This window comes from Ovis canadensis, chromosome 12 (assembly GCF_042477335.2).
Source record: "Ovis canadensis isolate MfBH-ARS-UI-01 breed Bighorn chromosome 12, ARS-UI_OviCan_v2, whole genome shotgun sequence".
Classification (NCBI taxonomy): Eukaryota; Metazoa; Chordata; class Mammalia; order Artiodactyla; family Bovidae; genus Ovis; species Ovis canadensis.
The window spans coordinates 71,643,711-71,657,835 of NC_091256.1; the positions used below are offsets into that span (position 1 = coordinate 71,643,711).

Genomic DNA, 14,125 nt, shown 5'->3' on the forward strand with positions numbered 1-14,125 from the left:
TCAAAATTATGAACATATTTCTCCTTTGCTAAAAATCTCTGATACCAGTTTTTGTTTATGTAACCCAAGAAATGCTCCTTAGCTTGGCATGTGAGGAGTTGCTACAATATGACTTCAGCCTGCTTTCTTCAGTTTTCTACTACTATTCTGATGCTTTCAGGCAAACTGTTACATTCTTTTCTCCTTTGTTTATCAAGTTCCTTCTGCCTTCATTGCCCCCTTTATCACCTTTTTCTACAATATCCTCCATCCTTCAAGGCCTTCCTAAAAGAAAGCATTCTGTATGACTTGATATAATATGTCCTGCTGCATTCTTGTACTTCTTTAATGGCTGTCAAGAGCCAGCCAGCGCAAGAGACGCAGGTTCAGTTCCTGGGTCGGGAAGACCCCCTGGAGGAGGAGATGGCCAACCCACTCCAATATTTTTGCCTAGGAAATCCATGGACAGAAAAGCCTGGTGGGCTACAGTCCATGGGATTACAAGAGTCCATGAGGTTACATGAGTCCAGCAGGACTGAGCCCCCCCCCCACACACACACACTGAGCACGCACACACACACACGTGCACACACACAGTCAGCCTTAAGTTTATAGCTGTTTATGCATTTATCTCATTTCTCTACTTAATTGTAAGTGGCTTGAGAGGAATGATGCTATCAAAGGTGACACTTTTTTGTCACCTGAAATACCTGGCTTGGTGATAATAAGTTGTATTGAATCTTCAAATGGTGGGAAGATGTTGAGATGTGAAGAATCAGTTATCTTGAGATTCTTTTATTGTTCACTGAAAGAGCTTTAGGGAATTATCTCATGACAGTTCTGGAAGAAATATAAAGAACCTAAGACCAAAGGCTGAGGCATTTTGTGAAAGCTAGTTATACAGTCTTAGGAATCCCCCCTTCCCAGATCCCACTTTCCTGTCAACCTTAGGAAACAGAGATTATCTTCATTTTTCAGACAAAGAAACCTTAAAAGTTCATATACCTTGTAAGTAATGGCAGGCCAAGTGACAATAAGAAGAAATATTAAAAAAATAAAAGTTTAAAAGGAAAAAACAATCAGTGATTGTGTTTATGTGATAGGATTTTAGGTAGTTTTTTTTATACTTTTGTGTCTTTTCTAACATATGCGTGTATATATAAGTATATGTATTTTTTTTTTACATAGCAGCTTTAAATATAACTCCATGGGCTTTCTTTTTTTTTTTCTTTTTTCATGATCTTTCAATCTGTTACAGATCTCCACTCCATGGCTCTTCACTGGACCTTGGTGTCTGGTTATGCTCTACGATACTCTCTACTCCTAACCTCCTGTGCTTACAGCTTATTTTTTCAGTTATTCCCATGCATTGTCTTTTTTTACTTTTTTTTTTTTTTTTTTTTACCATATTGGGACCTCTCTATACCATTGACTTTTTTCTGCTAAAATCCTCTGACCCCTACTGTCTTAACTCAGGCCTCACCTATCTTTACTCCTTACCTGATGAGTTTAAATAACCATCCATTATTTCCTCAGCTTTATTTTTCTACTTTCTCAACTATCTGAGCTCCCTTCCCTTTTATGCTATTGAGTAGGCCTTACTTCTGAACTCAAAAAGGGAATGCTGAAGCTATCAGGTAGTGACTTTCTCCACCTGCCTGACCCTACGTTTACAGAGCCTTTCTGAATCCATACTGGTCCTTTCCTCCTCCATTTTTGTGACAGGGGAAGAGCTCACCTTCCTGCTTTTTAGGGCAAGACCTTCCGCCACTACTCTGGCTCCCAGGGACCTTCATTCATCCCATCTCTTCCCTGCATTAATGCATTTAATAAACACTGAATAATTTTATAAACAAAATTAGTAACAAAAATCTTTCCTGGGTAAGAGTGTGGGATTTTGTATTTGAAGATTCTAAACCTAATGGTTAAGGAGAATGCTAATTATCCTGGGAAATGTCAATGTTTAGTCTTATAATGAGTCCACCTCTCTGAATGTATTTTATAGAGTATGAAATGTTACAGTGTTTCTTAATAACAATAGTCTATTTGGTTGAAACATGCTTTCTTCAATAGGTATTTCCTTTATTTACTGTTCAGATTTATCTTTGACTTAAAAAAATTTTTTTTTACTATAATTTGAACTTTTCCCCCCTTTTTTCATAGTTGGAGAATACCTTCAAATCAGTTATTGCACAAATTGGACCTGGAGGGACTATTAATCCAGAACTAAAACATAAGATAAAATTTGTAAGTATTTTTCATTTTGGGGAAATGGATGAAAATAATTGATCATACATTTAGGTATCGTTTATGATTAATTTTACTTGCTTACAAGTATTTTAGTTTTATATTTATTCTTGATCTTTTCATATATACTGCAAATGGAGTGGCTAATCTTTTAAGATCAGAAAAGAATTAATTAAAAGTTTTAATTAATTATTAAGAAACTGTAATTCCTCCATAAATTCTCTTTTCTTCCCCTTAAATTGTTGTTCACAGTTCAAAGTCTTTACAATACCAAGTTTATATGTATGTATGTCAAATATTATTCTAAATAGTGCATGGTATTCCATTGTGTTGATAAACACCATATTTCACTTGTATGATCTGTTATCAGTTAACATTTTGGGTTATTTCTAGGCTTGGTTATTAAAAAATGCTGTAGTTAATGTCCTTGAACATTTACCTAGAAGTAGAGGTTGCCAAAGGTATTGAATATTTCAGGTTTTGAAAAATACTGCTAAATTGCCCTCCAAGAGGTTTGATCAAATTTACATTCCCACTGACAATGAAATGACACTATCTAACCATCTTGTTTCAACTTAATACCTCTTGATTTTTTACATTGTGCATCCTTTTGTGTGCTTCCTAGCCATTTATATTTCTTACGTGAATTGCCTGTTCATGTCCTTGGCCTAATTTATTGTTTTTCCTTATTAGTTTGTGAAAGTTCTTTAGCAGTTTCGTATTGGGCCAAAGGGTATGTAAACTTAAAATTTTGTTGTGTGCGTAGCTCAGTCATGTCTGACTCTGTGACCCCATAGACTATAGCCTGCCAGGCTCTTCTGTCCATGGCATTCACCAGGCAAGGATACTGGAGTAGGTTGCCATTTCCTGCTCCACGGGATCTTCCCGACCCAGGAATCAAACCTGGGTCTCCTGCATTGCAGGTGGACTCTTTACCAACTGAGCTAGGAGGGAAGCCCAAAATTTTGGTGGGCGCTGTTAATTGTGATTTGAATGGTCAGAGTGTCGTTACAGCTTTTACTGCCTTATTTTATTCTGTTTCAGCTGTTGTGATTTTATTAGAAATGCAAAAACCTTGGTGCATTCAGGCCCTGTTGTTTTGTTTCAACATTTGACTAAGTGTCTAACAATTTATTTAAGGATGTCCAATATGACTTTTTTTATGGTAACAAAAGATTAGACAAAGGTTAAGTGTTCATTGAAAAAGGATTGCTTACATTATCCACTCAACTAGGGAGTATCATGCAGCTCATAAAGTTTCTATATTATCTTGATTAATTTACAAGGAAGTATCTTCTTGACATATTGTTGGACATTAAAAACAGGATTTATAGAATAATATGTTTAGTATTGTCTTTTCATGTAAAATTATGAATAATATGAGTGTGTGGGGGCATAGAAAGGTTTCTGAAAGGATGTTTTTTGAAATGCAACAAATAACTATCTCTGGGTCACAGGATTTTGAAATAATTTTTACTTTATATTTTTCTGACACTTGAGTTAGAATTTTTAATAAGATATTTAGTATCTGAAAAAGTCTAGGAAAACATAAAGCTTTTTATACCTTACTGGGATAGAATAGGAGAAGGCAATGGCACCCCACTCCAGTACTTTTGCCTGGAAAATCCCATGGACGGAGGAGCCTGGTAGGCTGCAGTCCATGGGGTCTCGAAGAGACGGACACGACCAAGCGACTTCACTTTCACTTTTTACTTTCATGCATTGGAGAGGGAAATGGCAACCCACTCCAGTGTTCTTGCCTGGAGAATCCCAGGGATGGGGGAGCCTGGTGGGCTGCCGTCTATGGGGTCACATAGGGTCGGACATGACTGAAGCAACTTAGCAGCAGCAGGGATAGAATAAGTCCACTAGTAGGAATTTATCCTAAAAATATTTGTATAAGTGTGCAGAATGCAAATATTAAGATAATTATGTGGTATTTGTGATGATGAGAGATGGGAAATAACCATAAATAATTGATTAAATAAATTTAATTATATTGAGTATTTGAAAAAACTATAGCTAGTGATGCCAAAAGCTCAGCCTCTGTACACTGGTGCCAAATCAAACCTCAGACAGAGTTTTGGGTGAAGTAGAAAAGAACAGCTTTATGGCTTTTCCAGGCAAAGGGAGACAGTGTGGCCCTTTGCCTTGGAAACTGTGTCCCAACCCAGGGAGTTTGGTGAGGAGTCTTGAGGCGGTGCTGCAAGGGTGGGGTTGCTGATAAGATAGGGGTGTGTGAAGGTCCTGCTCTTCCTTTAATCTCGGTTAATCTTCATAATGAGCTTCTCAGAAGGCAATGGCACCCCACTTCAGTACTCTTGCCTGGAAAATCCCATGGACGGAGGAGCCTGGCAGGCTTCAGTCCATGGGGTCGCGAAGAGTCGGACACGACTGAGCGACTTCACTTTCACTTTTCACTTTTATGCATTGGAGAAGGAAATGGCAACCCACTCCAGTGTTCTTGCCTGAAGAATCCTGGGGACGGGGGAGCCTGGTGGGCTGCCGTCTGTGGGGTCGCACAGAGTCAGACACGACTGAAGCGACTTAGCAGCAGCTAGTTCTTTTAGTTTGGCTTCAGGTGGTCTTTCCTGGTATGAACAATGCTGACACCTTCTATTTATTGAATTTTAATTCTCAGTTCAGTTCAGTCGCTCAGTCATGTCTGACTCTGCAACCCCATGGACTGCAGCATGCCAGGCCTTCCTGTCCATCACCAACTCCCAGAGTTTACCCAAACTCATGTCCATTGAGTCAGTGATGCCTTCCAACCATCTCATCCTCTGTCATCCCCTTCTCCTGCCTTCAATGTTTCCCAGCATCAGGGTCTTTTCAAATGAGTCGTCAGTTCTTTGTATCAGATGGCCAAAGTATTGGAGTTTCAGCTTCAGCATCAGTCCTTCCCGTGAATATTCAGGACTGATTTCCTTTAGGATGGACTGGTTGGATCTCCTTGCAGTCCAAGGGACTTGCAAGAGTCTTCTCCAACACCACAGTTCAAAAGCAGTTCTTCAGCAATCGGCTTTCTGTATAGTCCAGCTCTCACATCCAAAAATGACTATTGGAAAAACTAGCTTTGACTAGATGGACCTTTGTTGGTAAAGTAATGTCTCTGCTTTTTAATATGCTGTCTAGGTTGGTCATAACTTTTCTTCCAAGAAGTAAGCATCTTTTAATTTCACTGCAGTCCCCATCTGCAGTGATTTTGGAGCCCCCCAAAATAAAGTCTGTCACTGTTTCCACTGTTTCCCCATCTCTGTGCCATGAATTGATGGGCCCAGATGCTATAATCTTAGTTTTCTGAATGTTGAGTTTTAAGCCAACTTTTTCACTTTCATCGAGAGGCTCTTTAGCACTTTCTGCCATAAGGGTGGTGTCATCTGCATATCTGAGGTCATTGATATTTCTCCCAGCAGTCTTGATTCCAGCTTGTGCTTCATCCAACCCAGCATTTCTCATGATGTACTCTGCATATTAGTTAAGTAAACAGGGTGACAATATACAGCCTTGACGTACTCCTTTTCCTATTTGGAAACAGTCTCTTGTTCCATGTCCAGTTCTAACTGTTGCTTCCTGACCTGCATACAGGTTTCTCAAGGGGCAGGTCAGGTGGTCTGTTATTCCCATCTTTTTCAGAATTTTCCAGTTTATTGTGATCCACACAGTCAAAGGCTTTGGCATAGTCAACAAAGCAGAAATAAGAGTTTTAATTCTATAAAGAGCTTAAAGACATTGTTATGTATATCCCTTGAGAAGAAGTCAGGACCCTGTCTCAAGGCTGCACTATTGTTTCTTGACTGTTCCTCCCTTGACTCTGCATCTACCTTGTCCCTTCCTGGATTGACAACTGTTCAGATTTGTTCTTTGGAACTCAGGGAAGGTCATGGAGGCCAGAGTCTGTTTTCTGTAAGAAATGGGGGACGTGGAATCACTTCTGTGCCCAAGAGCCCCACAGTCTCCAGTTCAGTTTCACTAGTAAACATGTTGATCCATATTTACTGGTATGGAAAGAGGTCTTCAAGACGATATTAAAAATCGAGAGAAGCAATGACCTGATTTTCATATTAAAGATATTTTTGTGTGCATGCGGACAGCAGTGGCCAGTATCTTTGCTTAACTGTGTTTTCCAGTGTTTTCTACAGTGTCCATTGTATTTCTTTTCTGCCCTTTAAAATGCTTGAAATTATGCCCTAGAATATTTATTTTACATGAGCTAAGACTAAATATGTTAGCTGAGCTAAAGAACTCTAGGAATTTCTGATCAGTCGTGGCACTGCTATTTTATGCAGGAATGATTTCTCAACCCTGGAAATGTTGGAATTCACTGCCTTTTTTGGTTGTTACAACTTTTTTAAAACTAGAAGGTGACTTTAAAAAATTACTGTGCCTTTTAATTCATTCACTTAATAATGTCATTTTTGCCTTTGTTGCTATGTAAATTTATACTTTCTTATTTTGATATTTTGCCACCCAGCATTCCATTGTGTCTGTTTATATTGTATTTCACTTTTTATTTATTAGGTTGTATCCAAGTTTCCAGAGGGTTTGCTTATTTCTAAATTGCTTAGAGAGTTTGAGGTGAGTGTTCTTTTTTTCACCAATCATGGTTTTTTATGGCTTGCATATGTTTCTCATCCTTGATGAAAATTTTGTTGCTACTCCTTGGATCCTCCAAGTCTGTGCTCTAGAACTTAAACATTTTGTTTTGCATTTTGGTAGCTGCTTTTTTACTCAAAGAGTTAAGAATATGGTTTTTAATAAATACTTGATTATGCGTAGAAAGAATATCTTTGCCACTATTGTTATATGATTAGAATGACACTTAATTTGTTTCTCATGTTTGATAATACCAAGTGTCAGTGGGGATATGGAGAAACAGGATACCTCATGCGGTGCTTGTGGGACAGAACCTCTTTGGCAATATGACTTTACTTGACAAAATGTACCCCTGATAATTCTGGAGTTCCACTTCTATAGATGCACTTTAGAGAAACTCTTAAACATGTGCACATAAAGACAAACAGATGATACCTACATTGCAGCATGGTTAAAAACTGGGAATAAATTGAATATCTATCAATAGGAAAATGGATAAATAAATTGAGATAATGGAGTAATATGTAGTAGAAAAAATAAACAACCAAGATTTAGCTCACTCATGCCACATGGATCATTTTTGGAACCTATCATGTTAGGTGGAAAAAAATCACATTGCAGAATGATAATTCAGATACTGCCATATGCCTCATTTTAAAAAAAGGGGTAGGTGTGGTGGGCTCTGTTCAGAATGCCTTTCTTATAGTAGTCCATTTGTTTTCACAACAGACTGAGGCATAGAAAAGTAACTTGCCTACCAAATAGGTAGCCAGTAATGAGTGGAGCCAGGGTTTGAAATCCTGGTAGCCTAGCTTCAGACTTCAGTATCCTAACTCTTAACTACTATGTCATGAACATTATCATATATTTGTACATATAAACAAGTTTGTTTGAGATACTATATAGTGTAATGATTGATAGATCAAATCTGTGTGCTATTTTACAGACGATGTGTATAATGTTATCTACTTGATAAAATTTTGTAAAGAAGTTTAAATGGCTTAAAATAATTAGAACGTTGCCTGCCACATAGTAATTGTTTGGTAAATGTTAAAACTCATAGTAGAAGAAAAAGAAGAAAACTTTTTTTAGAAAAGATACACATCACCCCTCAAGTTCAGTTCAGTTCAGTCACTCAGTCGTGTCCGACTCTTTGCGATCCCATGGACCACAGCATGCCAGGCCTCCCTGTCCTTCACCAACTCCCAGAGTTCATCCAAACTCATGTCCATCGAGTCGGTGATGCCATCCAACCATCTCATCCTCTGTCATCCCCTTCTCCTGTCCTCAATCTTTCCCAGCATCAAGGTCTTTTCAAATGAGTCAGCTCTTCGCATCAGGTGGCCAAAGTATTGGGAGTTTCAGCTTCAGCATCAGTCCTTCCAGTGAATATTCAGAACTGATTTCCTTTAGGATGGACTGGTTGGATCTCCTTGCAGTCCAAGGGACTCTCGAGTCTTCTCCAACACCACAGTTCAAAAGCATCAATTCTTTGGTGCTCAGCTTTCTTTAATGCAGAAAATTTAATTTCACATTATGAATGAAAGCAATGACTCCTTTAAAGCCTCAAAGTTTATTTCAGATAGGCCCATGAGAGAAAGCTTAAACAGTCTTGATATCTTTTGGGTTAACAAATCAAGGTACTTATCTAATAATGAAATTACAGAATAAAGTGTAAAATAGAGTAGTAAAGTAATAGCATATGACTTAATTATTAGAAAATTTATGGGTAAAAATAAACTTCCTATGCCAGGTTCACAACTCAAAGTGAATAGTTTCCTACCATGAACGTTTTAGCAAAAGTAGCTTCCTGTATTAAAGATTCATGGAGTTAAGGTTACAAGTCAACAATTTTGTAGAAATTAAAGCAAACCTTTTTTAAATAGGATTTTTAAAAAAAAATTTATATTGGAGTATAGTTGATTAACAATGTTTTTTTGATTTCAGGTGTACAGCAAAGTGATTCAGTTATATATATATATATATATATATATACATATATATATATATATGTATCTGTTCTTTTTCCAAATTCTTTTCCCATCTAGGTTATAACAGAATATTGAGCAGAGTTTCCTGTGCTGTACAGTAGGCCCTTGTTGGTTATTTATTTTAAATACAGCAGCGTGTACATGTCAATCCCAAACTCCCAATCTATTCCTCCTCCCACCCCAGTCACACCTTTTGCCCCTGGTAATCATAAGTTTGTTCTCCAAGTCTGTGAGTCTGTAAAACAAACCTTTTAATGTTACAGGAAAGGTCTTTGCCTTTCTTAGTAAACAAACTTCTGCAGAAATTCAACATTATTATTAAACATATATAATAAGTATAGATTTAATTTAATCTTTATTGTAACTTGTAGAAATACTAAACCTTTATTTATCCAACATGATATAAAAGCTACCTTGTGATTTGTCCTCTTGAAATACTTGGACAACAGTCTGCCCTTCTTTCAGGATCTTTTGTTGAATTGCTAATTGAAGGAAGATAGTGCAGAGGCAGCATAGGTTTTGGATCTTCCTGAAGTGTCAGTTATAGAGAGTGAGTGAATGAAGTTGCTCAATCGTGTCTGACTCTTTGCGATCCCATGGACTGTAGCCTACCAAACTCCCCACTCCATGGGATTTTCCAGGCAAGAGTACTGGAGTGGGTTGTATTTCTTTCTCCAGGGGATCGTCCCCACCCAGACCCAGGGATCAAACCCAGGTCTCCCACATTGCAGGCAGACGCTTTACCATCTGAACCACTAGGGAAGCCCATAGAGAGCTAGAAGCCACATAGAGAACTAGATGGCAAAATAGAAAATCCAAAGACAGTATTGATAACAAAATTAGGTAATATATCTCTGCAAATAATTGCTAGAGAGTAATCAGCAGCTGCCATAAAAGCCTCATGATATCAGTGTCTGTGCCAGGAGAAAACAGGAGCACTAATGGATCTATGAGACAGAAGAACTACAAAATAGTCATCAGGTACTCACTTCTGGCCTGGAGAATTCCATGGATTGTATAGTCCAAGGAATTGCAAAGAGTCAGACACAACTAAGCAACTTTCACTTCACTTTACTTCATCCACTAGAATGTACAGCAAGCCATTTCGAAAACTGTGACTGAAACTGTGTGTTATTTTGACCTAGTAGCAGAAAATGCTTCATAGTAAGAGTTGAATGGGGCTGGAGCATCATAGCTCCTGTGAATTTTTGAAACTGACCAGCCAGAGCTCCCTCATAGATGCTAATGAAAAATTGAGCAGGATACGAAAAGAGGAGTCTTAGGTGTAAGTAGTATTAAGGGAAAAGAGCCAAGAAATTTCAAAATTAACCTACTATATTTTTAAGCAGTTTACAAAAACAATGGAAGGAAGAGCTCTGTGAATCAGAAAGTAATCCAGAATGATGTCCTACAAGTCAGGCAAATGAATTTCATGTAAAATATGCAGCAGAAGAGGATCTGGGTTAAATTGCATTGTTGTTTGAATTAAAAAAGAGATTAAGTAACAGAAGAGCATATCCATTGATAATAGGAGCATGTCAGAAATACATGTCCCTAATACAGATAAAAACTGAAACATTTTTCAAAAATATAAAGTGATACAAAACATGAAAGAACAGCATAAATCTGAATTATACAAATTTGGGAATACAGTGAAGGGTACTCAGAAAATTACTCAGGAAATAATCATAAATAAAAGAAGAAAAATTTCAGAAATGAAGGCTAAACTTCAAACATTACAAGAACAAAAATATAGAACAGCTGATGCCCTAAGAAAACCAGTAGATAAAAATGAGGTACATTGTGAAAGTCGAAAGGAAATGAGGGAGGCACTGGGTATCCAGGTATGAAAGGCTCTGTCACTAAGATTTTTGAAATCTAGTGAGAAACTTAGGCATGCAAATAAATTAAGGTAATATGTCTGAGTAGCCTACATTGGAACAATCCTGATGATAATTATTATAAATTCTGGACAAAATATACAAAATTACTCTCTGAAGGTACTAGAAATTGTTCAAAAGCAGGCAGAAATTGGAAAGGAGTCAGCACCTAGAGAGGAGAGACTAGTACCTTTTTTATTTGCATGGAGTTTGGCCCAATGTCGGGCCCCATACATAGTTTGGAATTGATAACTGGATAGAAATCAAAAGTTTTACCTGCCTCTGATTTGGAGCTACATAAGCAGTTGAAAAATGACGAAACAAATCACTGCGACCCCATGGACTGTAACCTGCCAGATTCGTTTGTCCATGGTATTTCCCAGGCAAGAATCCTAGAGTGGGTTGCCATTCCCTTCTCCGGGGGATCTTCCCCATCCAGGGATTAAACTCTGGTCTCCTGCATTGGAGGCAGATTCTTTACCATCTGAGCAACCAAGGAAGACAAGCAGTTGGAAGATGAGGCAAGAAGTCATGGGATAGAGAGGGAGCGTCAAATTCTGCACGTAAATTCTGCTCAAATCTCTGACTGATTCTTGAATTACACATGCCTGGGGCAGACTCACAGAAGCCTAGTAAGGCTGAAAGAACTGAATCTCTTTCAGCTGTGGCCCAAAACAGGGTCAGAGTTTCGAGTTTAAGGTTAGTCAGGTTAACTCCCTATTAAAGTTAAGCAAAAAGCAGTACTCTCAGAAGAAGCATAAAAGATTCCACAGTCTACAGCTTACCTATTATGATGTCCCAGATACAAGCAAAAATTACTGAATAAACAAGAAAATGTGCCCCCTGGTGAAGAGAAAAAGTAATCGATAGAAATTGATACTGAGATGATGCAGATGTTGAAGTTAGCAAAAAGATTTTAAAGGAATTCTTAAAACCACATTAAAAAGAGTATAATGCAATATGTATTCATATTGAACAAATGGATAAGAAACCTCAGTGGAGAAAAAGAAACTGTAAAGCCAAATAATTTTCTAGAGCTGAAAATAAAATATCTGAAGTAATTTCAGTACAGTATCTTAAGAACAAATTGGAAATGGCAGAAGAAAGCATCAGTAAACCCCAAGACAAATTGGTAGAAATGATCCAATCTGAAGAACAGAGAGAGAAAATAAATGAAAAAAAATTTTTTTAAAGCAGAACCTGGGGACTTTTTTGGTGGTTCAGCCATTAAGAATCAGCCTGCCAATACAGGGGACACAGGTTTGATCCGTGCTTCAGGAAGATTCCTCTTGTTGGGGGGCAACTAAGCTTAACTGTGGAAGCCCTAGAGCCCATGCTCTGCAGCAAGAGAAGTCACCTCAACGAGAAGCCTGTGCAGCACAACTAGATCATAGCACCCGCTTGCTACAACCCAAGAGAGCCCATGCACAGCAGCGAAGACCCAGCGCAGCCAAAAATAAAATAAATAAAAACAGAATCTGGGGGTTCCCTTCTGGCATAGTATATAGAATTTGGCACTTCTGCTGTGACTTGGGTTTGATCCCTGGCTGGGGAACTGAGATACCACAAACTGTGCAGCATGGCCGGAGAGAAAAACAAATGCAGGATTGGAGAGACCTGTAGGACAGTACCAAATGGTCTAAAATGTATAATTGTGAGGAAAGAAAGATGGTAAAAAAAAATATGAATTTCATAAATTTTATGAGTTTACAGATTTAAGAAAACCAGAAAAGCCCTCAAAATGAATACAGAGGAAATCTTATGTAAAATGTGTGGGTATATAAAAGACTTTCAACCAATTAGGTCTGTGACCGTTTAAAGCAAAAACTACAACATTGTATAACCGGGTTTGTAACATACAGATTTAGTACCTGTGAAAATCATAGCATAATGAGTGGAGGGGCAATCAGTTCAGTTCAGTCGCTCAGTCGAGTCCGACTCTGTGTGACTCCATGGACTGCAGCCCCCCAGGCTCCTCCATCCCTGGGATTCTCCAGGCAAGAACACTGGAGTGGGTTGCCATTTCCTTCTCCAATGCATGAAAGTGAAAGTGAAGTTGTTCAGGCAAGAGTACTGGAGTGGGGTGCCATTGCCTTTAGATACATTAAAGTGGAATTGTATAAAAATACTCAATAAACTCAAGGGAAGACTGGGTTTACTGTTCAGCTTTCTTGCTTGAAAGACAACAAAGGAACAAATTTTGAGAGAAACAAAATACAGATGGAATCAACAGAAATTAAATAGCAAAAAGTGGTAGCTGTATAGGATAAAATATTTGCAAACAGTATGAGCAGCAAGGGCTTAACTTCCAAAATATACAAACAACTCATGCAGCGCAATATAAAAAACAACCCAATCAAAAAATGGGCAGGAGACTTAAACAGATATTTCTTCAGAAACATACAGAGGGCCAACAGGCACTTGAAAGACGCTCAACAGCACTGATTAATAGAGAAATGCAAGTGCAATGAGGCATGACCTCACACCAGTCAGAATGGCCATCATCAAAAAATCTACAAATAATAAATGCTGGAGAGGGTGTGGAGGAAAGGGAGCCTTTCTGCGCTGTTGGTGGAAATGTAAATTGGTGCAACCACTATGGAGAAACAGTATGGATGTTCCTTGGAAAACTAAAAATAGAGCTGCCATATGATCCAGCAATCCCACTGCTAGGCATATATCCAGAGAAAATCATAATTCAAAAAGATACACGCACCCCAGTGTTCTTTGCAACTCTATTTTCAATAGCCAAGACATGGAAGCAGCCTAAGTGTCTGTCAACAAATGAATAGATAAAGAAGATGTGGTGTGTATATATACACATAATGGAATTACTCAGCCATAAAATGAATAAAATAATGCCATTTCCTGCAACGTGGATAGTCCTAGGGATTATCATACCAAGTGAAGTCAGTCAGAGACAAATATAACACTTCTATGTGAAATCTTAAGACATAAGTGAACTTCTTTACAAAACAGAAACAGACTCACAGACATAGAAAATCTGTGGTTACCAAAGGGGAAAGGGAAAGAGGGATATATCTGGGATTAACAGATGCATACTAATATATAAGAAATAAGTAAACAACAAGGATATACTGTATAGCACAGGGAACTGTATTCAGTATCTTGTAATTACCTAAAGAGGAAAAGAATCTGAAGAAAATATATGTGTATATGTGAAATGAACCATTTTGCTATACACCTGAAACCAACACAACATTGTAAAGCAACGATACTTCAATTTAAAGAATGGTATCTGTAACTCCACTTATATTAATAATTTCATAAATATGATAGAGTATATATTAAAATTAATGAAGTTATAAGATATAATGAAAAAGCATAATGCAACTAAATGCTATGCATATGAAATATACTGTTAGTAGGAAGACATAAATTGGTTGACAGTAAAAGATGAAAAAGATATAT

General features: G+C 37.8%; 1 protein-coding gene across 2 annotated transcripts in view; it reads left to right on the top strand.

Moving 5' to 3' along the window:
* TDRD5 (tudor domain containing 5) overlaps nucleotides 1–14,125 on the top strand; it is an 86,763-nt gene that overhangs the window by 30,925 nt on the left and 41,713 nt on the right. For both annotated transcript variants that reach the window (XM_069544931.1, XM_069544932.1), the window contains exons 5-6: nucleotides 2,143–2,226; nucleotides 6,748–6,804. In XM_069544931.1, the coding sequence (XP_069401032.1) occupies nucleotides 2,143–2,226; nucleotides 6,748–6,804 (141 nt within the window). The remainder of the gene's footprint in view (nucleotides 1–2,142; nucleotides 2,227–6,747; nucleotides 6,805–14,125) is intronic.